This window comes from Synchiropus splendidus, chromosome 16, assembly GCF_027744825.2.
Source record: "Synchiropus splendidus isolate RoL2022-P1 chromosome 16, RoL_Sspl_1.0, whole genome shotgun sequence".
In the NCBI taxonomy this organism is placed as follows: Eukaryota; Metazoa; Chordata; class Actinopteri; order Syngnathiformes; family Callionymidae; genus Synchiropus; species Synchiropus splendidus.
In genome coordinates this window covers 15201824-15226185 of record NC_071349.1, presented here as the reverse complement: position 1 = coordinate 15226185, position 24362 = coordinate 15201824, and the positions used below count along the sequence as shown (strand labels likewise).

The window sequence follows — 24362 nt, the reverse complement described above, 5'->3', positions numbered from 1 at the left end:
CTCCGACCAGAACCTTGTCAGAACTCTGCTCTCCTCCCCGGCACAAGACGGACCACTGACCTTCTCTGGGATGTCCCACAGACGCACCGTCCCATCCTCCGCGGCCGACAGGAACACGTCCCTGGACGGGTGCGTCCCCAGACCCCAGATGGGTCCGTCCATGTGTCCATTGACCAGGATGTTGCAGGCGGCGTTCTTCTCCCCGACCTCGATGATCTCAGCGTTCCGGGTTCCCACCAGGATTTTTCCCTGCAGAAACGAAAACAATTTCACACCTGGAAACCGACGCACGGAAACACGGCTGACGTACCTTCCCCCGGCACACGGAGCGAACGCAGTCGATGATCTGTCCCGTCTCCAAGCGAAAGGCCCGGCAACGCTTCAGCTCCTGGTCCCAGAGCTTCAGAGCTCCGCCCTCTTTGGATCTGTGCCAGAGGAATTCCCTTTTACAACTTTATGTCTGACTTAAAAAAAATTTAATTGCTAATGAAAAAATAAATAAGTTAGTGAAATTTAATATTTTATTTATTATGATGATATACTTAATATAAATAACTTTAAAAATATTTTAAACAACTACACCGCTACAGAGACTTGAACAGCAAGAAAATAACCAAATATGAAAATGTGAAATAAAAAAATATACAATTTAAATAGTAGTGTAAAAAAAGAAAAAAAACGGATTAAATATAAAAAATAAAATCACAGAAAATGAAGACATTTGCAGATTGTGATGTCAAAATCTATTTCATGAAGAACAAAGGCCTTTAAATAAAGAAAAATTTAAATCCTGCAAATAAAATACAATCTATTAACATTATGAAAATAGAAAATGTGAACTATAAAAGGACACGATGGAAAAACAATTGCATAAGAGGAACAAAAATGAAGTACAGTAAATGAAGATAAAGTACAGTATGTGACAACAAAAATGACCAAATTCTTAAATTTCCATTTATGTGCAGTGGGTCAGTGGAACGGAACTGAACGCGTGCTGTGATGTGGCGGCACTCACGGTCGCTCCTTGCCCCCCGTGACGATGAGCCCGTCCCTCAGGGTGGTGTACATGGTGAAGACCGGCCCGGTGTGGGCCTTGGCCACTATCCTGACTAGAACGTGCTCCTTCCACACACACACATCCCCACTAATGGTACCTGTAAACGTCAAGTTATTCTGAAAAGAAAACAAAGCTGCACTAATCTAGTGGCCTAGGAAGCGAGCGGAGACAGTTCAACAGCACATCAGGCAGCGACCTTCGACCCCTAAAGCAGCACCAGCTACATTTGAGAAATCGGAATCGTAAGCGCTAGCTTACAGGCTCTCAGGATTCAAGCTGAACTAATAAATCTGGTCGCTAACGCTAGTGCTAGACACTTCTGTACACACTCGAATTTGTAAAAAAGAAAAAAAAAAGTAACTAACGGTGAAACTTAATAATGAATGAAGAATGGTCAGGCTAGCTTTTACACGTACACTTGCGCGGAGATTGCGGTGCTACAACTGACTGTTACATACTTTATACTTATTGACGTCGCTACAGCTGTTATGCTAGGTCTTTCTTTTACATGTAAACTTCATGGTACAAACAACAGGGTGGAACTTCCGCAACAAGATTGTAAATTTGTGACTTTCTACGCAAGTATGATGCTCTATTTACGATTTTCTGTATGGAAACTTTATCGTGCTAACATTAGCATGGGCAGTCTAGGACAAGAGACAGCCCAGGATGCGTGGGGGGGCGGAGTCAAACTTGTTGGTGCTGCTTTAGCGACGCAGGAAGTTAAATCGTGTCGACACTTACTGCTCCGAAAGCCACCGACAACATGGTCTGCATGCGAGCGTCCTCGATGGCGCTCATTACTCCTTTCTTACTCAGCAGCGCTCGGCCGGCCAGCGTCCAGAAGCGCACGTGTTTGATGCCGACCGACACGAAGTTGGTGTCCGAGTCGGGTCGGAACTCGGCCACGAAGATCCTCTGGGAGTGACCGACCCTGCTGGCCACTTTAGTACCTGAGAGGTGGGAGGAGTCAGTGGTGTGTTGCCATGAGGTGGAACTGAGAAAAGGGGTCTCACCTTCCTGCCACTTCCAGATGGTGACAGTGTGCTCCGGGTCCAAACCCACCGACAGCAGCAGCTTCCCCGTGGCGCTGAAGCTGACTGAGCAGACGCCACCAGAGTGGAAGCAGCGCAGCACCGACAGCGTCTGTTTGGTCATGGCGTCCCACACGTGGATGGACGGGGACGTCGCTGGAGGGACAGCAGCGTTTCAGTTGAAATTCATCTTCAGATTTAGCGCCCAAAAGACGACAGGTGGCCACGGAAACCTTGTTGACAACTAACATGGATGTCAGAGGTTTGTGGGGTCACATTCAGAGTGGCGGCTGCTGCAGAGCAGGAGCATGAAAATAAGGACTTTCCAAAATAAGTGGACAGGAAAAATGATTTAATAAAATAAAAATGACAAACCTTTATGGAAAAAATATATTGGAAAGTAAGAGAGAAAATGCTAGCACACAACAAAATTATAGAGGAAAAATATTACACTTTACACCATTAAAATGTATGATAATTCAAATTTATGATAAATATTTTTATTTTCTAAAAAATGTGTGGCCTAATTAATGAGAAAGAAAATAAACACATAAAAAAATGAAAAAAAAGTAAAATAATAAAAATAACAGAAAAAAATAATTTGGACAAACACCAACAATAATAAACAAATTTTGCAGAAAACAATTTCCCAGTAAAACGGCATGAAACAAAACAAAACAAAAAAAACAGTAAAAAGTAACATATAAAAGAACTAGAACTAGAAATAGTGTTGTTACCCGACATGTCTCCGGTGTCACCTGGGAGGAAAACAGAAGACGAAACTTTACTAAAACAGATTCTGGACATGGATGTTGGTGACCTCTGACACACACTCACTCACCCACTTGGCCCGTCGCCACCACGTTGGGGAACTTGGGGTGCTGATTGATGGTCAGGCACAGAATGTCGTCGCTGTGTTCGACGTAGAAGCTCTGGCAGGCTGAAACAGAGACAGTTTCAAGACGACCGTTGGAGGCGCGGCGGAGTCGACGTCCCACTCACAGGTGGTCAGGTTGAGCACGATGCCGACCGACGCCGTGTGGTAGATGATGTCGGCGCCGTCGTTCAGGTAGTGCACGTTGTTGCGGCAGTCGTTGCCACGGTAACCGAACACCAGTTCCAGCACCAGGTCCTTTGGGAAAGAGACGGAGAAGGTCAGAGAGGTTGTCGCCATGGCGACCAGACAGGAGCAGATGTGGTGTTGTCTGGGAGTCTCACTTCGATCGGCCTCTTCTTCTTGCCCACGTTGTTGGTCTGCAGCTTCTCTGGCAGGGGAAGCGCTCGACTGACTGGAGGCCTGACACACACACACACACATTTATAACCTTGTTAGGACCTTGTTAGGAGGCTACTCATTGAGTTTCATGTAGAAACGCTGCGTTCACCTAACAGTCTTGTGACTACATTAAAGAGCTTTTATTCCATAAACCAGATATGCGAGTCCAAGGAGAATGAGGGAACCTTCACACTCACCTGGAGCCTCTGCAGGGCAGCAGTGACAGGAGAGACAAACAAAAGAATTAGAACTCTTACTCACTGAAGCCTCTCCGCATCTCTGCACATACGTAACAGAAGTCAGCTCCTTCTTGTCACCATGACAACCGGAGTCAAGGACGAGCTCTGCCGGAGAGACGGCGGGAGAAAGACTTTTCATGTTCATGTGGGAAAAGGCAGAAGCAGAGGACGACTTTGTGACGGTGCCGGAAAAAAAAAAAACCCTTCTGGTTCTAACTGGATTAAGATGGCGCTAAAGAGCATTAGTCAAGGTGGAACAGTCCAGACTTTCCCGGTGAAATACGAGACTGGATCAAGTCTTGGGTCTGCCCCGGGACCTCCTCCCAGCTGAACGTCTCACAACGGACCTTCAGCCACCTAAACTGATTCCAGTTTGAGTATCTCCTGGATGACTGAGGTTTTATCTCTTATAGCAAGTTTTTTTTATACCGTAGGCATTAGCGCAACAACGCCTGTCCCCGGCAGCAAAGCTTCAAGGGCAAAAGGTCACAGGGAAACAACAAAGTGGGCAGGTCAGTATTTGTCAGTTTTGAACGTCAGTGAAGCGGAGAAACAAATTCCGTTTCAGACACACAAAGCTTACCTGACGACACCTTGTCTGAATGAAAGAGTGGAGCGGGAGACGACAGCAGGAAAAGAGAGAAGCTGTTAGTCACACCAGAGGAGAAACGTTGGCGGGATGAGCTCGCTACCTTTCGTCCACGGTGGGCTCCTTCAGCTGCAGGTGAGGTTTAACCCCCGTCATGGGGCGCATGCTGCTGGATAAGGCCTTGACGGTGTAGGTGATCTCATTCTCCCTGGTCACGTCGCTGTCGTAACCTGCGCGTGCGGCGGGAAGTCAGCGGAATCCCACCAGAGTCGCCGGGGAAATCTCACCTCCGTCGTCGTCGCTCTCGATGTCCGACTCCTCGCTGTCGCACTGCCGCAGCTCCCGGCGGCTCTCCGGCTCGTGAGCCCAAATCATGAGGCAGGTGTCGGCCCCGCCCACCGTCACCAGCAGGCTGTCGTCGTGGCTCCAGCGCACGTTGGTCACGTGCGTGCTGTGAGCCACGTAGCGCTTGAACTTGGCGTATTTGCCCTGCGAGGGAGAGACGACGTCAGGATTAGACGTTCAGACGGACAACAAGCAGCGACCCACCTTGACCGGGTAGCGGAAGAGTTTGACGTAGCCCAAGTCGTCTCCGGTGGCGAGCACTTTCCTGTCGGCGCTAAGGCAGGCGGCGGTGACTTCGGTGACCTCGCTGGTGACGGGCCAGACGCCCTCAACAGACGTCCCCAGGACACAAGTCCAGGTGCTCCAGTCGATCTTGTCCACCTGCAGACCAGAACATGTTTGTTCCGCAGAGGTCATGATGCTACTACCGTGAGGATGCCAGAGAGCAAAGGTCAACTCTACTGGAGGTCAATTCTCTCCGTGTTGAACATAAGTGGACAGATTTGGATGAAGTGATTTACGCTCTCCGAGTGCTTTTAACTGAGGTTTGGTCAGGTTTCACCCCTCTTCTCCTCCATATTTGTACCTCTGTCGCTGGAATGTGCTGCCTCTTCCCTCTGGGAGCCTCAAAGAAAAACTGCTCTTTCGCCCCTGTGTTGACTTGCAGCAGCTTCCCTGCCAGACGGAGAAAAGAGGAGTCAGAGGAGTCTTCACTCCCACGAGAGCAGCCTCACCTCTCCTGTCCCAGTCCAGGTGAGTGATGTAGTTGAGACACCCCTTGCACACGCCCACTCTCTTGCTGCTCATCACGTTGTAGATGTCCACGAACGTGTCGGCCGATGCTACAGCCAGGTACTTCCCCGAGCCTGGGGCAGGGATCGGGTTGAGGAAAAGTGTTCGGTTTAGAATCTGGCGGGTGGGCAAACCTGGAGAGAAGCGGATGTCCGAGATGACGTCCTTGCGATGGTGGAAGGACACCAGGTCCTCCAGGGTGTCGGCGTTCACGATGATAAAGCTGCCGTCATTAAGACCCACCGCCAGGGCTTTGCCGTCCGGGGAGAAGCAGCAGCAGCGCCCCCCTGAGAGCCACGAGGCCTTTCATGAACAGGCACCGACGCAGGAACCCGGCTCGCCCTCCAGGGACTTACCTTTCCTGAGTTTGCGCACGGCCAGCATGCAGTGGCTCGGCGAGAGGTCCCATATCCGCAGGGTTTTGTCGTCGCTGACGGTAGCACACAGGGGCAGATGGGGGTGAGTGGCCAGGCCCCAGACCTCCCCTTCCATGTGACCCTGAAGAAGCACGGAACCTGTCACTGAACCGATCAAATGTGGCGCCACAGAGCATCAAACTGACCTGCACCAGCAGCGTGATGGGTCCGCTCTTGTCCACCTCTAAGATCTCCCCGTTCTTAGTCCCCACCAGTATGTGACCGTGGCCCAGAGAAATGGCACGTATGGAGGGATTGTCCTCCAGTAGAAGACCTGCACGGCACCAGTGCGGTCAGTGAATGCAGCACAGGTTTGACCAACAAGCACTCCACCTTTAGAACCCGGAGCCAGCACCGCCCTCTTGATGGCGTAGGTCTTCAAGCACCTCTCGAAGGTGTCGTCCCACAACGCCACGATTCCGTCCTTCCCACCGGTGACAAAGCCCTGCCGGGGGAGGAGCAGCAGCGGCTGCAGTGGTGGCTACGGCAGAGCGTGTGAGATTGAAATACCTTCTCCAGTGCGTGGACGCTGAACACCGGGCCGTCGTGGGCCTTGACGGTCTTCATCAAGAACATGTCCCTCCAGATGCAGATGTCTCCGGTGCACGTCCCAGAGAAGACCATCTCCTCCGACCAGCCGTAGACGGCGCACATCATGGTCTCCGTCTTCCCCATGTTGCCCTTGCGGCCGATCAACCCTCCACCTGAGAGGGACGAGGCCGTGGAGTCAGACCTCAGCCAGACCAGAGCGGCCTGTCAAACAAGCCTCACCAGCTTTATGCCAGAACTTCATGTGCTTGACTCCAGCTGTGATGAGCTTGTCCGGCACGTAGGGGTTAATCTTCACCACGAAGATCTTGTCTTTGCTCCCCCTGGAAGTCACGTGACATACAGGCTGGATTTTTGAGGGAAATGTGAGGAATTACAATAATCCAGATTGGGCCGACTAATAGGTCTGGAACGCTCCTGATCTGCACGTCACAATCGCGGAGATCAGAGCGTGTGGCGCGCTGGAGTCAGGAGTTTGGCTCCGTGCCTGTGGCCGCTTTAGAGCCTCCCTGTTGTCGTCCTCAGCGAGGTCATAAAGCGGCCCATAACTGCACAGCGCTTCTCCAGGGGAGCATCAATAACCCTCCTCGGGCGGCAGAACAGAGCAGCTCAGGCTTCCGTCAGACTTCAACTCTCACGCAGAAGCCGTGCTCACTTCAGCTCCGACTCCCAGAAGGTGCTAATTGAAAGTGACTCTTTAATTATGGATGTACAGTTGCAGCTCTGGGCCAGACTCTTGCTCCAGCCGTTTAAACACTGGCAGGCCAGAGTGTTGCCGTGTAGCAACACTGTAAACAAGACACTCCAAACTTGCTATTCAAGTAAAGCGGTTTCTAATGTTCCATGTAGGGCTGGGCGATATGGACCAAGAAAGTCATCGCGATAAATCCATTTTCATTCTCTTCCATGTGTTGGACACACTACAGTCTCTCTTGAAACTGTTTTATGATGAAACGTATTAGTGGAGTTTGTCTCCAACATCATGGTTTGTTTATGTTTCAATCTAATAGTGAACTAAGTGTTGAGAAGAGAACTTCAATGTTTCATGTCTCTGGTAGAAGCTGCTGGTGTCTGACAGGCTGCTCTGACAGCTTTATTTAGGGGTTAAATTGAGCCGTCCGTCTGCTGTAGCTCATGTCTCTGAACAGTTGACTTGAACTATGGAGCAGTCTGGACACAGTTTCCTAGATGCTTTCAGTCATATTCTGTTCTCCAAATCATGATACAAACTGTCAGTCCTTTGTCTCATGTGACGAAAAACCTTTTCACAATTCTCTATCCTAAAACGGTTGTTTTTCATTGAAGATTTCACTCATACTTTGAGGCTTGACAATTTGTTGATGGTCCCTAACTGATGCCGGGTCGTAGCATTAGCGCGGCCTGTGTGTGTCCACGATCAGTGAATGGGGGAACACGGAAGAGGGACGCCGCCGCCAACACCTGAGCGGCGCTCCGTCCAATATCCAACTATTTTCACCAGGGTGTTTGGTCGAGGCGCCAGCGCAGCAAGAGACCTGCATGTGTTGATGTGAACCAAGGCAGACGACCGCGTCAGAGAACCTATGAGGACCACTCCATCTAATAAAATAAACAGGGATCCAGAGACTCAGAGTCGACCAGTGTCATTATCAAAAGTTCCCTGGATTAAAAATAACTTTAAAACTACGACCATGAGTCCAACACACTCTCCACAACTGTCACACGCCGGTGTCAGCCGTCAAGCGCAGCAGAGCTGGAGAGCGCGGCATGCCGTCGTGGTCTCATCATGTTCATGTATGCAGGTCCAATGCAGCGAGTGAGCTGCATGTTTATTGAGGGGATTATTGTGTAGCTATCGCCCAACCCTAGTCCAATGTGACTTCAGCCCCGTCTTTCACGGTGGTCCGAGTTTATAAGCTGACCTTCTTTGGTGACCTCCCTTTTGACAAAGTCTAGAGTTCATTCAGCAAAGAAACAACTTTCCAGCCTTCTGCTTTCTAGCTTTAATGAGGCTAAAGGGACTCACCGCATGGTGGACAGCTTCTCACCCTTCCTCCAGTCCCACAGAACGATGGTGTGACTGTCGTCCAGGCCAACCGTCGCCAACCGCTTGCCGTCAGCTACAGAGAGGAAGTGAAACGCGGGCGTCATTAGAGCAGAGTTTCTCTGGAACAAGTGAGCGACTGCCAGGTTTGATCTCTGTCAGGTGGTTCACAGTGTGGCGCCTCATTAAGGGAAGCGCTACCTCCATGCTGTCAGGCGAGTTTGGAAGGTCTTTTCATCTGTTGGGTAATTATTCAGTATGTGACAGTAAAAGAGGGGAAAGAACCTGAGAAGTCGAGGGCACAGACTCCCAGCTGGTGGAAACCTTTCAGCACCGACATCGGCTTCAGCGTTTCCGTGTCCCAGATGTGGATGGCGGAGTCGCGGCCCACCTTGGGGGGGCATGAAATGTTTACTTCTTCCAGAAAATAATTGAGAACCACTGGTTCAGGACAAGGTTTTGCTGGGCACCTGGCCAGTGGCAACGTAGTCCTTCAGGGGGTGGATGGCCAGACAGAGGATGTCATCGTCGTGGCCCATGTAGAAGCGCTGGGTGTTCTGCTGTCGGTTGTACACCACTCCGATAGCTGCCACGTGGTAGACGATCTCGCCCGTCTGGGTGTAGAACAAGTTACTTCTGCAGTCGTAGCCTCGATAGCTGCAGACAAACGGCGAGTTTCAGAACATAGGACTTGGCCTGTTTATGAAAGGGTTGGATGAAAGGGAAAGTGTCCAAAAGGGTGGTCAGGCCAGCAATGTTGCATGGTTTGGAAACAGTGGCACTGAGGAAAAGACAGGAGGCAGAGCTGGAGGTAGCAGAGATGAAGATGCTGAGCTTCTCTCTGGGAGTGAGCAGGATGGATAGGATCAGAGGGACAGCACATGTGCTCAGGTGTTTAGGAGACAAAGTCAGAGAGGCTAGATGGAGATGGTTTGGACATGTACAGAGGAGAGAGAGCCTGTACATTGGTAGATGAAGATGTTGAGGTTGGAACTGCCAGGCAGAAGGTGGAGAGGAAGAACAGAGAGGAGATTGATGGAGGTGGTGAAGGAGGACATGAGGTTTGTAGGTTTGAGAGAAGAGGAAGCAGAGGACAGGGGGAGATGGAGGAAGGTGATCCGCTGTGGCCCCCCCTGAAGGGAGAAGCTGAAATATAAAGAAGTGTTTAAAGAGTGATGTGAACACTAATAAAATGAGGCCATGTTCTGAGGCTTTCAAGGCAGTGCAAACATTGCAAACTCCTCCAGACTGATTTCATTCCAAGCTCTGCTTTGCTAGACAACCATGATTCCCAAGTGCGGCGCTGCTGCTAACAGTCCAATTTTCCTCTTGCATGGTCAATAAAGAGCGTCCCTGTTTCATTACCCGTGGATGAAATGCAGCTTGACTCCGTTCCCTGGCGCCCGCTCCTTCTTCTTCATCGTGGTCAGTCGATGCTTCTCTTTGCACTGCTCTTTGAGCTGAGGTAGATCTTCTTTATACACCTGTGGGAAGGACAGGCTGCATCAGCCTCTGTTAAACTCTACCCCCAGTCGGGGTGAAACCAACCTGTCTTCGATACGTGAGCTGGGTCTCCTGCTCTATTTCCGAGTCCATCTCCGGCACGTCGGACTGATCGGAGTCTGACTCCTCGCTGTGAGAGTCTGCCAAAGTCTCTGCAAAAAGACAGAAATAAATATTCACACGGCGGTTTGAGTGGGTGTCTGGATTATATAAGAACAGTGTGGCGTCCATTTATCAAGCTGTGGGGGGATTTACAGTGCCACAAGTGCTGAGGCAGCAGTTTGGAGGACGGGCCAGAGCCAGGCAATGAGCTGAAGTGGCAGCTGGGAGGCCGGCACTCAAGAGGTCCATTAGGAAAATGAAACGGAAAAGAAGGCGCTCGCGCTCAATTGAAAATGTGCAGCTGAGCCGCCTCCGTGGGGGGGACGGTTGGGGAGGGGGGCTTGGGAATGACAAGGCAATTTCAAGAAGCAGTCAATTGCTTTTCATCAGCAACTCTGTAATGATCATGGAGTGGACCAGATGCTCAGCTGGGAGGAAGCCCCGGGGCAGACGCAGGAAAAGAGGGAAAGGTGATGCCCTTCAGGAGAAAGAAAACGGACGGATGGATCTTACAGTGTAGCCATTAGCACGGCTACTAGCCAGCAACATTAACTTCTCAACTTCAAACTGAAAATCTGTCCACCAATCACAAGCTGCCCCTTAAGAAGTGAGTGGTACCTTGAGGTGCGATGTGCAGAGCTTCTTTCGACTTCCTCTCCGGCACAAACTTCCACTGGAACACGGAATGATCGGCCCCTCCGATGGTGACGACCCACTGGTAGTCATGTGACCACCTGACATTAGTGATGTGCGCCGAGTGACCCAAGTACTTCTTAAATTTCGCACCTGCCAAACAAAGCAGCGTTACGCTTCCACGCCAAGGTCTGGACGCAGCGGCTTCGCCTCACCTTTTTTAATGCAGGGGTATCGCAGCAGCTTCACCAGCCCGTAGTCGTCCGCCGTCACCAGGACCTGGTTGTTGAAGTTGGCGTCTACAGAGTTGATCTCGTTGATGTTGGAGTATTTCGGCCAGATTCCGTTGACTTCCGGGCCGAGCACGCATGTCCATGTGGCCCACTGGACCAGCTTCAGCTCCTCCCTGTTGGTCACCTCCTTCCCGCCTGAACACAAGAGTCAAGTGTCGGTGCAGGACGTCCTCCATATACGTCCTCCTATTATACGACTGTTGTGAGCTGGAAATGTATAATAATTTAGCCCAAAAAAGTGATGACATGACATGGCCGTCAAAAAGTTAAAAACACTTGATATTTTGTGTCAAAAAAAGTTAGTTATATTTTGAGTTGCAAATAGGAGGAACAGTGATAAAACAACAGATACTGAACTGTAATAAAGTAAGAATGTGAGTGAAAAAAATGAATGAAAATAAGCTCCTCCTAGAGGTAGAGCAATAGGAACATAAGAGAATTTCTAGGCAAAAAACAGATGATGAAACATTGGATATCTAAAATGTATAGAGACTTTCCGAGCAACACATTACAGTATAAAGCAAAACTAAGGTGAAAGACGATCTGAATAAAAGACAAAATTTGTAGTGTGGGATTCTGATGGTGTCATTACTTGGCATCCTGTAGAAAAGGCGCCTGCCGCTGCCGTCGTTGGTCTGCAGGAACTTGCTGTCCGTGGACCAGTCCATGTGCGTGATGAAGCTGCTGGAGCCGACACACTCGCCCACCTTCTTGTAGCGCTGCACCACACCGTAGACGTCCACCGAGTTGTCGTTGGAGCCGACGGCGAGATGGCCGCCGTCGGGCGAGTACTTGAGCTCGTGGATGGCCTCCTTCCTGTCCTTGATGTGCACCACCTCTGTCATGTCTCTGTGGGAACCCGAAGAGTTATTTAGAAATGCAGCTGAGCAGTGGAGACGTGCGAGGGCACACCTGACTCGCAGCACCGTGAAGGAGCCGTCCTTCATCCCCAAGGCCAGGTGGATGCCGTCGGTGCTGACGGCAGCGCAGCGGATGGGCTCCTCCATGTTACAGCGAGCGATCAGCGCGTGATCGATCAGACTCCAGATCCTTCACATGAGAGACGTAGATTGAGCCGCGCGACATCAACACACTCCTCTTGGTGGGGTGCTCTCACCTGACTGAGCGGTCGTCGCTGCCCGTCATAGCCAGGGGCTTGGTGGGATGCACGGCCAGCGCCCACAGCTCGCCCTCACAGTGGCCCTGCATGATGAGGAAAGGCTTGTTCCGGTCGTGGACCACAACCTCAAAGATCTCGCTGTCCTGGGTGCCGACCAGGATGTGATCTCCTCGCCAGCAGACGCTTCGCACAGACAAGCCTGAAAAGGAACATGGAAATGAATCTTGTCCAGGAGCTAGAACCCTTCATGGTTTTATATATATATATATATATATATATATATATATATATATAAACATGAGCTCAGTGATGTGGACATGACATTTGAATGCGGCGCGGTGACACGCTAACAGGAGGAAGGATATGTGGACTGACGCGGCCGTTCTCTTCATCCTGACTGACATTACCCACCTCAGCTATTTTCACCTGCAGCTACATTTAGGTCACCATAACAAATAGAGCAGATGGAGGAAATCGAGGCGATGGCATTTCAGTGGGGACAAGCAGGAGCTGAGCACAAATCTGGAGTTTTCACGCGCCGCTCCATCCGAGCTGGATTCACCTTTGTATCCCTGGTCGGTTTCCCTGAGATCGATGACAGTAATTGGTTTGAAGTTGAGATCCCACAGCCGGACGCAACCATCTCGGCCCCCGGTGGCGAAGCCCTCTTCGCAGGCATTCATGCTGAAAATCCCTGACTGGAGAGAACGACAGGCTGTCAGAGAGGATCTGCGAAATAAATGAGCAACAGCAGAGCCAGTCTCCCGGTGCTGGCTTGGACATTTGCTTAACAAGGATGTCACCTGCTCGAAGAAGCTTCAACGTGACACGGTGATGTCTACCCGAGTCCCGACTCCAGCCTCAAAGAGAGCTGCAAACCAAGCTAGCTGCAACATAGCTCAACGTACACGAGGGCTTTTCTTCGATATAGGCCGACGCAAATGTGTACGGCTTTGCTTTAGCAGTATTGCAGAAATGCTAACGCCTGCTCAGGAGGCTAAAACAAGACAGTAGCTTAGCAGCAAACGCTCGCAACCACACAGCACACGTGTCAAATTGCATCGCGAGCGATCGCCCCCATGTCGAATGGTAGCTGAAGGTCAATGCAAGGAATTTGCAAAGCTGTATCGCCAAAATGGACAACCTTATGTCAGCGGTGTTTGGCCCTGATGGTTACCATTCTACATACCAAAACTCACGGTACTCAGCTATTGTTCTCCACAAAAGAGCATCCAGTCAGCGGAGACGGCAAAAAAGCAGGACTGGCTTGTACTGTAGTTATTATCCCCTCCCCCATACCGCCCAACTCCGCTGATCTCATAGATAGCATTTAATCCCGCGTCGCAAAATACTGATCCTTTCTATTGAGCGGAATCAAACGATGCCAGCTTGCAGGGCCTTTGTCTCCCAACTCAAGCCGGGCTCCTCCAACTTACCCCGTGAGCTCCCTGGACCGTCCTCATCAGGTTGATCCCCTTCCAAACGTAGATGTCCCCGTTCAAGGCACCCGAGTAGGTGATCTCGTCTTTCGCACATGCCAGGCAGAGGATGGTTTGGAGGTCGCCCGACTTGCCAAAGACGCCGCGTTTGGGAGTGAGAGCGTTGCCACACAAGCTCCAGAACTGGAACAGAACGACGGCAGATGATTTTCATGTATAAGGCTCAACTGCGATAATAACCAGACACTTCTTGATGCTTAATGTGGATTTAGCAAACACATAACCGAGTTGATGATCCAGATTTTTTCCTATTAGCAAAATATTTATTGTATTATTTTTGTTGCCTTGTTCAGCTGCTCACATACCATCACGAGACCTACAGACAATCACCTTCCTCCTGCGATAGTCTTCACATCAGCATGCACAGACACATTCATTATTTATGAACAAGGTCGTTGGGATGCACCAGCGCCGCCTGTCTGAGCGCCGGATCCATCAGACAGCGAAGGAGAGGGCAGAAAGGAGCAACTGTGAGTCTCAACAGCGCCGAGATAACAGCGACTAGAGCTCACACGGAGACAAGCGTGGGCGCAGATGCTGTCGGAAGCAGGTGAGAGGTGGCAGTGGATTCAGCTTTAAAGCATATCAGAGCTCATAACAGAGCAGCTTCTTCTTAGGTCATAGATAGAACTACGTGGCAAGAAAGCTAATAATGACGACAGACGTAACTGCATACATCTATAGCCGACGTCAAATTCCATACATTTTAATAAATATTAATTTTAATCATTTTAATCAAATAAATAAACAAGGTGCTTGTGTAGAAAAAAAACAGAAAATAATGATCTAAAATATATGTAAACTTTAGTAGAAAATAAAATGTACCGCAAAAATGATGAGGATAAAACACTAAAAGTATTATACTATAAAAAATAAAAATTGAATGGGAATTCATATTCCTCAATATATGCCGTGTCTTCAAAAGAAACAATGAATATATTTAAAAGGAGGAAGTCACAAAAAAAAAAAAAACAAAGGTAAAATCAAACATCACAAAAGCCTCAACACGAGTGATGACAAACAAATGCTAGTTTGGAAAAACACAGACATCGATCCACCTCCAGGCCCAGAATTGATCCACAGACGCATGACAGACAGGATGAACTGTCGCGCCTTCACCAACACGCCCCTGCAACCGCCTGTCTGCTGTGTGTTAACAAGCAGGATCGATTATCAGACGCTGGGCTCACAGTGGGCCTTCAGATGTCTGCACTTAAGCTGGAAAGGTCTTCTCAGTTCTGGACTCTGCGTGAGATTACGTCAGATCTGAAGGTTAAGTCGTCGGGATCACAGGTGTGTGAGTAATCTGGTGGGTTGCATATGCGCGGGGCACTGTGTCGGCTTGTGTTAGGGATGTTGCTGACGGCGTTGGCGAGGGGGGGGGGTAATTGTAGCGGCGGAGAGATGCGGCATGACTGCACAGCCCTCGCTGCCGGCTGATAAAGGAGTGAGACGCGGCTAATCCCTTCAATGTTGAATTACTGTGGGGAATGGAACGCTGGAGGTTTACTAGGAGGGCAGGAGCAGAGGCGCACAAGCCGGGGAGAGGCAGAGCTCAGACTCCCCATCAGGCAGGTAGCTGTTGTCCAGAAGAACTTCACCATCACCAGTCTCGGCTGTTTCTAGGAACCATCGCAACAAACATAGCAACGTAGCCTTGTCCAGACTGTACAGTCGCCTCAGCTATTTCACGGTGGACCAGCTACATCAGTTCCTCTAAATATTGTCTCCTCTTTGCTTGGCATACCATAAGCTGAGGACCCCAGTGGGCCCAAACCTACGGTCTCAAACTGATCACCCAGCGTTCATGCTTTTCTACGCAAAAGGACTTGACATGTAAGTGGTTTATTCAAAGGCGTAAGGTTCTTATATTGGCTAAGGCTTGAAGTAAACATCATCTGTTCCATAGCCAGGAACTACAGCCTCCTGATCAGTGCCACACCAGACTGGGACGTACACCTGGTACGTCCCTCGGCCACTATCAAAAGGTCCTCTATAACAGAAGAGTTACTCATCATAAAGGACAGGTTTGCAGGAAAACCCCAGCCTCTGACAGCCGAGTTGTGTTTCCTCAGCCAGCCAGTGAGTGAGTGGATTACTGGGGCTAAATCTCCTGAATGCACTGAGTGCTATAATCGCAGCGAGAGTACGGGCCTGGGGAGCAGATGTCACATGGTCCGCGGGGGAAAGGTTGGGGAATTATGCGGGACAATTGCTGGATTGCCTTGGCATCACAGAGGGGAGTGAAGGGAAAGTGTAGGACGGGAGGGAGAGTGCAGAGCTCTGGGCGCGAAACAACCACTGGCAATGTGTGTATATTTGGGGTGACTCGGACTTGGTAGATCGAGACGAAATGCGACGCATCCCGACTTAAGTGTGTACTTAACAGTGTGTAGAGTAACTACTGCAAGGTGTGAGTATCTTGGGGTACATGGCTGCTCAGTTCCATGGAGAAGCAACCAGCGTTGGTGGCTTGGGCATACTGGGTACAAAGTGTTGCCTTATGGTGGTGTTACCAAGGAAAAGAAAGAGGCTTTTCGATCATAGATTACACCGCTAAATACGCATAATCTAACCTCATGTTTATCGGGGTGCCTTCCAGTCTGAGAAAATGGGAAGCCCCAGTATCATGTGGGGAAGAAGCTGAGGGGGGTCTTCTTTGAATCCATCCTGGTTGGATATTCCCAGCAGCCCAAACAGAGGACACACCGTTTAGTCTTTGGATATCACCAACCCCTTACGTTAAACAAAGGCCCCCTACTTCTGCACACTTCCTTGCAGATGAGGATCATTGCCACACATCCTCAGGTGAAGACAGCAACTCATTCAAGATTCTTTCGGTATCTCCTCCTCCACTGCGTGAAGGACGTGATCGGGTGAAGCAGAAAAGGTACGCTAGCAACCAGGGGATTGAAGTCCCCCTTGAATGGAAGCCAAACAACAGTCACGGCTGCTCATAGGAAAAGAAAGCGCCCCTCGCATCGCTGCACAGAACTGAACATTTTTGAGACCATACAGTGAGTCATTGCCGTGGCCTACTTATGCTAAGCGCCTAATAACCAAGGACGCTGGCATAAAGGGAATTTGCATGCATCTATTTTAAGACCTAACATGGTCGTAGAATAAAGCAGGAGGCCGTGGATTAAAACCAACCTTGCGTCGCAATAGAATGTAAATTACAGGGGAAGTTTACCTTGATATGTTTCACCCCGCAGCTCACCAACTTGCTCGGCTGGTACAAATCCCACGATATGTCGAAGATCTGCGGAGAAAGAAGATTAAATAATGGCATGTTTGAAACTTTGCTGCGAGATTGTAAATGATTTAATAGCATTACATAAGTCATTAGCAGCGGCAGCTCAGATCAGCTGGTTTACCTCGGTGTGAACCCGTGTCTGGAGAGCTGCCAGTTAACCTACTAGGCACTTACAATGCGCCCTTAATCTGAAACCCGGGTAGCTTGGTGTCAGGCTGCCACTCCCACATCATACAGGGAGAAGGAGCACGGTGGACTCCAGCACGGAGCAACTCTTGGAACTCAATTTCACAATTTGAAATGTGACTAGTTGGCCACATTCTCCTTGTATGAGTGAATGCAGTTTAAGGCAGGAAGGCTCAACTCTTGAACGTGTGTGGGCGGGGTGGGAAAGTAAAAGCCTGCAATATTTCATCTTTTATAAATCCCTTTTCATTAGCCGTGCTCCCTCTCAGGCCGGCGCTGGAGAGCTCACGATCAATCAGGCCCAATTCATTTATGCCTCCTTGGGGCCCCGCGCCGGATTCCGCCTCCGCGGCTAATCGAGGTGGTCGATATTGAGCTGGGAGAGGAAATATCTTACCCTGTCTGTGTGACCAGGAGCAGCTGCCAGAACCTTCCCTCGCCTCCAGTCCCACACACAGATTGTGTTTTTGGAATCCAGACCGACAGACACCAAGCACTGCAATGAGAGGCGCGGGACAGACAAGGATCGATCACATGCGGTTTCGCTCTTCATGACAAACACAGGGATTGTAGGCCACGATGAAAAGGCTAATAATGGCTACAGAGCAAAACAGTTGTCTCGCCTCTGGCGCTCCAGTCAGCACATGCGAGTGCTTTCGCTGGAGGGGCCTCCTATAGCTGCCCGGGTGAGTAGGCAGCAGCAGCAGCCGAGCAGAAGAACAGACAGCCGCTTGCTTGCATGGAAATCCATCGCCAGGCAGCTGTCGGCTTCATGTCGCAGAGGGACGTCCTTGTGATCCACACTCATTAGCTGCTCATAGCACCTTGACCCCAGCATCCACAACCCTGGTTCCCGGCAGAATCGGGAGCTGTCTAATGCACCAAATGGGTGAAGCATGTTGCGAGAATCTGTTGCTCTATTCCAAGTCTCTGGGGGATTACTGAGCTGGGACATGGTTTACACCAGCAATTCTTAACCATCGGGCCGGGGCCCGCGTATTTTTGTTGTACACCTTTGGGCTGTGAGGACCACAAGGTGCTCAGTTTTAATACATCAGCCACATATGGTGGCAGTAATGTGTCAATGAATTGACCTGACAGCTGCAAATCTGGGATAGTTAACTATGGAGTAGTTCCAAAAAAATGAAAGTGATGCCACCTCCTCCAACAGTAAAAACTGTTCATGAAAGCAACTGTTGAAGCAGTTTTGAAAATTTCTTACTTATATCTTCTTTGGAGTTTAAATAAAATATATTATTTTAATTTTATGATATTCAGACATGTTTTTTTTTAATTTATTTCATTCTGAATTTTATTAAGTTTTTCCAATTCTCTCAACAGTTTGCATCAAGTGTATTTTTTTAATTTTTTTCCTTCAGTAAATATGATGAATATGACTTGCACCTGGTTCTGCTGCCAGTTGGACTTTTCTATGGCAAATATATTTGCAAAGATCCCATGGTTTCATGTCATTTCACAAGGTTTTGGTTTGTTTACGTGTAAGTATACACACGTATATATAGCGTTGACATACTGAGCCAACTCAGAAATGTATGTCCAGTAAAGGCAGGTAACTGAGAAGCAAATTTATCTGATCTTTCAACTCAGAAACAAGGCTAGTATGAAGCCGGATGTAACTCAAAAAGGCTTGAGAGTTGGTGTTAGAGTCCACGCCACTTTTCTAATCCCTCTTTACTGCAAGAAAAAAAATGTGTCGAGTCGTCATCCTGCGAGTTAATGGAGACACAACTCCCACAAGAGGAAGAGCCTCCACTCGCTCTGAACCCTGTCACATCCCATTAGGGGCCGACATTTTTCCCGACCAAGCAGGAAAATGGCATGGGGTCACTTTGCCATGGCTCAGCGCAAAACACAGGAGGTGCCACTCACCTCACTCATATTAGATGGGAAAATGAAAGCATTGATTATAGTAAACAATTCATGTAGGTGGAGACAGGATCATGAAGAACGAGTTAACAGGTAAAATACAGGTTAAGAAAACATTTTGACAGCAGCCTGTGGCAGGTCTAGACGACAGAAGCCTTTTCTGAGACTTAAGCTCAGCTTGGTGATGCACTTTTGGAGAGAAAGTGCCTTTTATAGTTTCAGATTTGTACTAGCACAATGTCTATCTCCTAAATATTCCTGTCTGTGACCCAGAAAAAACTAGCAACTGGAAAGCACTGCACCGACAGAGTTGATGCTCAGCCATCCTGAAACCTGAAGAGTGCAGCAATAGTGATGGATAGTCCACTCCAGGGGTCTCAAACTGATCCACAAAAGAGCCGCAGTCGGGTTTTCCTTCCAACAAATCAAGAGGACACCTTCAGCTGACACCTGATGGGTTAAACAGTGTGTGCTTGTTTGGCTGGGACAAAAACCCGCACCCACTGTGGCCCCTTTGAGAACCGGTGTGAGAGGATTCAGAAGTTGGAAACCACGTAACTGTGCTACAAACCAGCCAGCAGTTCAGAGGTCATACCTGTCCTTCAAGGTCAAAGGCCAGACAGGCGATTCCATGCGAGTGCACGTCTTTGAGGATGGACACCGTCTGCACAGTGTAGGAGTCCCACACGCAGATGTAGGGCTCCTTGCCCACCTGTCCCGTGGCCACCAGGACCCGCTCCGGATGCAGCGCTAAACTGTGTGGGCCGAGAGAGAACATCTGATTAGTGTGTGTGTGTGTGTGTGTGTGTGTGTGTGTGTAGGAGCGGCAGACGCACACTTCAGCCTTCAAGCAAAACCACAGAGATGAGGTGGACTCATTAAGTGTGTGATGGGACTGAATGGGGGCGTAAAGGGGGCAGCTTGATGAAGTGACATGGTCCAATTCACTCCGTCATGCTCGTACACTCTCACAGCAGCAGTCGGCCCGAAGGGAGAGCTCCAATAACCAGCCGTTTTAAATCTGAAAATTAGTCTACAGACACATGGCATTGGCTTCCTGAAATCGTACGGGGTTTCCTCGCATCATCACATATGTTTGTAACGCGATTACATAACCGCCCCTCCTCCACCTCGCAGTGCACTACAGCTGAGCAACAGCTTTCCCAACCTCGCTCCCCAGCCCCCCACTCCAGCCGTGCGCGAGGCAGCCGCCAGTCACGTTCCAGATTCACTGGGCAATTTCCCCCCCTCGCCTCATCCTGGCCTATATATCTCACGCTGAGACGGAGCTCCCGTCATTACCGTCGGACCTGCGCTGCCAACTGCGCTCCAAAATGACTTATCCTGGCAGATATTCTGACAGCAGGCCTGTCACGCAGCGCCCAACCTGCTGAGTCAAACCCAGAGACGGACCTGGTGGAGTCTTTCATAAAAGTCAATTCTTAAAACCAACTAAACGTTTGTCTCAGTTGACTGACACAGTTGAAGGCGAGCCATGACGTGTGGTAGGGCTGGGATTAGTTGATGTCATCGATAACGTCGACAACAAAGTTTCGTCGACGCCTAAATCCGTGTGTCATGTTGCTGTAAACACACGCGGGCCGCAGGATGGGCGTCGAGAACTTAAAATGATCACATTCTCTGGAATCATTAGGATATGTTCATTTCTGTTCCTTAAAATGGTTCCTGACTGAGGTCCAACTCCAACTGGCCACCGTCGCTGCCCGCCCCAGGCTCCGCGTCACCACCTCCGACTGACCGCCTCAGTCACGGAGGAGTTTGAGCGGCGACGGGTCATACTGTTCAAAAGCGTGGCTGCGTTTTGTTTGTGAAGATAAGGCGTCTTAAGGATGAGCAAACCCCTTCGACACCGTGGTAGAATGACGAAAGATTGTTCCATGTTTGGTCTATGACGTGGGGAGCCAATGGCGGACAGAAGACGCGATAACACACTACCCAGTCCACCAGATTCCATACAGCAAATACCCCGTTTCAGAGGCAAAATATTGTTCTGCGTCTTGGGCAGCTCTTCAACTTTTCTTGGGTTAAATACATCATGACATACAGCCCTTAAGGTTTTGCTGCGCATTCGAAATGTGGCCTTGGAGTCATAGCCTGCCTCATCCTTTAGTCTTATGGAGGAGAGGCGGAACTAGTCCAACTGTGAAATGTACATCCAGTCCTGAGTACTGGGTCTGTGCCAGAACCACCGACCTTCTCTTGCAAGGGAGTGTCATGGCACCCTGAGGGGAAAAAACAGTGATCTTCTTGTGACCCCACAAGGGTCGTGGCCTCAGGTGAGAGTGTAAGGACCCTCATTCGGATGCGCTGATCCCTCTCTTATCCTTCACGCGAGAGTCAGAGATCACTGAACTGAAGACCCCTTCAGTGTAGCCGCGCAGAGCGTTGACAGCAGCCCTCCAACTGCCCTTATTACCAGCAAGCACACTCTGAAACTAAACAGTGGTTTCATACTGGCTGGCCATTAAATTCCCTGTGAAATGGTATTGAATTGTAGCTTTAACAGCGCAGAGAGCAGTTTTGCGGTTGCAGCTCTTGCTCACGGTCACAGTCCATGACAGACTGTATTCATGTATTGATGATTCGATTCCACTGGATGTTCAATTCATAAATATTTAAGCGGAGTTACGTAAATGTTAAATTTCATTTCAGCCAGTCTTGTAAAATCCTCATTTGTATTCCACATCCTCGGGCACACAAAGATCCGATAGAGCTCGGCGGTGTAAAGTGTGCGAGAGTCGAGGTGGCTGAGATGTGACGCCGCTGATGAGATTTGATCTCTCAACTCCTTTTCGCTTCGCCATCGACTCGACTGAACCTCTCACCATGCTCGGCTGCATGTTCTCAACTTATAAGAATTATATAAGCTCAGCCCCGCTTCTAAAAATAACAGCGATTTGAAGATATAGACAGAGGAAACACCAGCGTCAGAGTTCAAATATTTGCTGAGGTGGCAAAGCATGACCGGTGTCAGAGTTACGCGCCGTCGTCTTGTACTGGCGTGAAGCAGCTCGTAGAAAGGGAGTCCATCTAATCCAGCGTTGAAATCCCTGTTTCGTGTACATCAAGTGCCAAAAATACAGGCGGCGGTGCCGCTGCGCCGGGCTGCTGTTTGATATCAGCTTCGGCTGCTTTCCATCTGCCAAATCCTCAAGTGCAACTGTTTAAATCCTGCAGCTGTATAACACCCTGTTGAGAGGAGCCAAATTAAAAGAGTGTTGATTCGTCTTGGCCAAGACGCAGAGACAGACACCTCAGGAGACCAACAATGGATGCCGGATCACCGTTTTAAACGGTCTAAAAGGACCAACATCCTCACCCACACATACAGGACAGTGGGATGAGATGCTATTGTTTACAGGGGGACGTACTGAGGTTGACATCGGGAGTGAGTAAAAGGACTTGAGCAGAAAAGGCTGAGGGGAAGCTCAGATAAAAAGGTAGGAAGGTCAGGCAGCTTGGACCAGTGTTGGAGGTTGGAGATGGAGGAAGAGGAAGCCGACCAATGAGGTTCACTGACACAGTGAATGAGTCTGACTCTGACATCAACCGGTAACGTGGACACTTGGGACTCTAACGTTACATAAAGTTTCCATCAGGATTATTGTTTTCCTTATAAGATCATCTGTCCTGCACATCTGAGAGTTGGTTATTTAACATGGAAACAAACCCATGTGAACATAAATCCGAAGGAAATACTCTCAAGACTTTTTGTTTTCAGCGCTCAAATGAACATCAGTGGTGAATAGAAGGATTCTAATCCGCAACTTTTATTACGGCGTCGCTCACTATAGTAGAGTCAATATTACACGGAAACATTAAAATAATCCTCATGAATTATCATCTGTTTCTCAAGCTGCATGAGCTTGCTATGATATTATCAAAAGTCAATATACAGGCGCGAATGCATGTAACAAACTGATGTGCTACAATACCAGAGCGGGATTCAAGTCTTCCAGAGATGGTATATTTCATTGGTTTTAACAGACTATCTACCACAGTAGATAAAGGGATACAATTCCTGGATAGGCCATGTTGACGTTCCACTCACATTAAACCAAACAACAGCAGTTGGAACAACAATCTAACTCAACTTTTGAGGCAGGGAAGGTTCAAATGACTACAGCTAAGAGTAGAAATTGACTCTTGTACTTGTACTCGCTGTACTCTCATACATACAAGCGTCGGGTACAAGGATTGGTTTTCGTCAATGCATGTCCTGGTGCTGGTCTAGGATGCTCAATGATGGCTCCCCAGAAAGTTTGACCCAGCAAAGGTCGATGCATTGACTAGTGACGGCGCTTCTAAGCAGTCTTTCCTCCAAACCTCTTAACATGTATTCAGCTCTAAGCCAAAATGCGCAGTTGATAGTTTGCTTGACATTTCCGGCGGCTTCTCCATCTGAGCGATTTTACTCAAGCCACGAGGAGGCAAGGGGCTTAGCATCTCTGCTGTCAAATGAATAATGAATCAGGAGCCCAGCTGAGAAACGACACAGAACAGAACGCTTGTAATCTCCAAGCCAACCCACACATGTCAACACGAGCGCTGGAGCGTCGGACACAAGTCATTGTTGTGTCGGGGATGGCGACACCGGCATACCAGCCATGGTCGTTTGGGGGTCACCGGAGATAGGTCCTTTGGGAAAGACTCAAAGAAGGAACACTTGACTCAAGTCATTTGTGGGGACCTGGGTCCATTTATCTGGAGGAAACCTGGGAATATCATGGCATTCTCACAGGAGATCTGCCCCCATGATCTGACCATCAACAAGAGCTACAACAGAGTGACGCAAGCCTGGATCTCTTGACTTCAGCTGCTGCCCCCGCAACCCCACCTAAAATATTAATAACAGAAAAACAATTACTAAGGGATGGATGTTGAAAGTGACCTTCAATGATGGTGCATCACGACGGCACGATACTATTATTTTCTTGACACTGTCCCGCTACGATTCTTGAACGTGTAGAAACTTGAACCGTGTTTTTGAAACCGAATCGCGTGTTTGCTGTATCGTCACATACGATACAATATACATGACACAAGGCGACACCGGCAATGACATGATATGCTGCTGAACATGCATATCACCTTCACATTACCTGATGATGTCATCGTTGTGTCCCAGGTAGAATTTCTGCTTGTGCTCCCGGGTGTTGTACACGACTCCCACGCCGGCCACGAAGTAGACGATCTCCTTGGCGGCAGTGTAGTACAGGTTGTTGCGGCACTGGTGTCCCCGGTATCCGTACACCCACTCCAGTCTCAGGTGGCAGTTGGGGGCGGTCCTGTCAGCCATGTCCGCGTCTTTAGTAGAACCGATCACCGAGGGTTGGAGTCCGAGTCCGTGGTCAGACCCATCAGTTCCGCTGGACCTCCGCCGGTCCGGGGTGAGAACCAGACATTTCGAATCAGCACTCGGGCATTGCCGGTCAAACCTCAACGAAGCGTCTATTCTGGAACCAAGCGGTTCTTGTCATAACGGAATCCACTCGGTCGGCGTCGGTGCCCCTCGCAGGTCAAAGCTCCTGTCAAATCCTAC

General features: G+C 49.3%; 1 protein-coding gene across 2 annotated transcripts in view; it reads right to left on the bottom strand.

Moving 5' to 3' along the window:
- Positions 1 to 24362, bottom strand: part of eml5 (EMAP like 5) — a 27866-nt gene extending 3504 nt beyond the window's left edge. The window contains exons 1-38 of one of the 2 annotated variants that reach the window (XM_053844298.1): positions 23923 to 24362; positions 19395 to 19554; positions 17310 to 17408; positions 16664 to 16732; positions 13408 to 13593; positions 12534 to 12669; positions 11969 to 12170; positions 11764 to 11901; positions 11444 to 11700; positions 10774 to 10986; positions 10544 to 10711; positions 9869 to 9975; positions 9686 to 9804; positions 8791 to 8977; positions 8606 to 8711; positions 8303 to 8396; positions 6520 to 6620; positions 6259 to 6452; positions 6082 to 6193; positions 5895 to 6022; positions 5689 to 5830; positions 5467 to 5619; positions 5275 to 5406; positions 5127 to 5215; positions 4745 to 4921; positions 4483 to 4684; positions 4299 to 4425; positions 4190 to 4204; positions 3565 to 3573; positions 3310 to 3388; positions 3094 to 3223; positions 2933 to 3031; positions 2829 to 2849; positions 2074 to 2247; positions 1802 to 2010; positions 1016 to 1173; positions 311 to 425; positions 61 to 249 (exon numbers count right to left, since the gene is read on the bottom strand). In XM_053844298.1, coding sequence (XP_053700273.1) covers positions 61 to 249; positions 311 to 425; positions 1016 to 1173; positions 1802 to 2010; positions 2074 to 2247; positions 2829 to 2849; positions 2933 to 3031; positions 3094 to 3223; positions 3310 to 3388; positions 3565 to 3573; positions 4190 to 4204; positions 4299 to 4425; positions 4483 to 4684; positions 4745 to 4921; positions 5127 to 5215; positions 5275 to 5406; positions 5467 to 5619; positions 5689 to 5830; positions 5895 to 6022; positions 6082 to 6193; positions 6259 to 6452; positions 6520 to 6620; positions 8303 to 8396; positions 8606 to 8711; positions 8791 to 8977; positions 9686 to 9804; positions 9869 to 9975; positions 10544 to 10711; positions 10774 to 10986; positions 11444 to 11700; positions 11764 to 11901; positions 11969 to 12170; positions 12534 to 12669; positions 13408 to 13593; positions 16664 to 16732; positions 17310 to 17408; positions 19395 to 19554; positions 23923 to 24119 — 5193 coding nt within the window. In that variant the 5' untranslated portion in view covers positions 24120 to 24362. Of the gene's footprint in view, positions 1 to 60; positions 250 to 310; positions 426 to 1015; positions 1174 to 1801; positions 2011 to 2073; positions 2248 to 2828; positions 2850 to 2932; positions 3032 to 3093; positions 3224 to 3309; positions 3712 to 4189; positions 4205 to 4298; positions 4426 to 4482; positions 4685 to 4744; positions 4922 to 5126; positions 5216 to 5274; positions 5407 to 5466; positions 5620 to 5688; positions 5831 to 5894; positions 6023 to 6081; positions 6194 to 6258; positions 6453 to 6519; positions 6621 to 8302; positions 8397 to 8605; positions 8712 to 8790; positions 8978 to 9685; positions 9805 to 9868; positions 9976 to 10543; positions 10712 to 10773; positions 10987 to 11443; positions 11701 to 11763; positions 11902 to 11968; positions 12171 to 12533; positions 12670 to 13407; positions 13594 to 16663; positions 16733 to 17309; positions 17409 to 19394; positions 19555 to 23922 lie in introns of those variants that run through there. The other variant, XR_008412615.1, reaches the window with a different exon arrangement.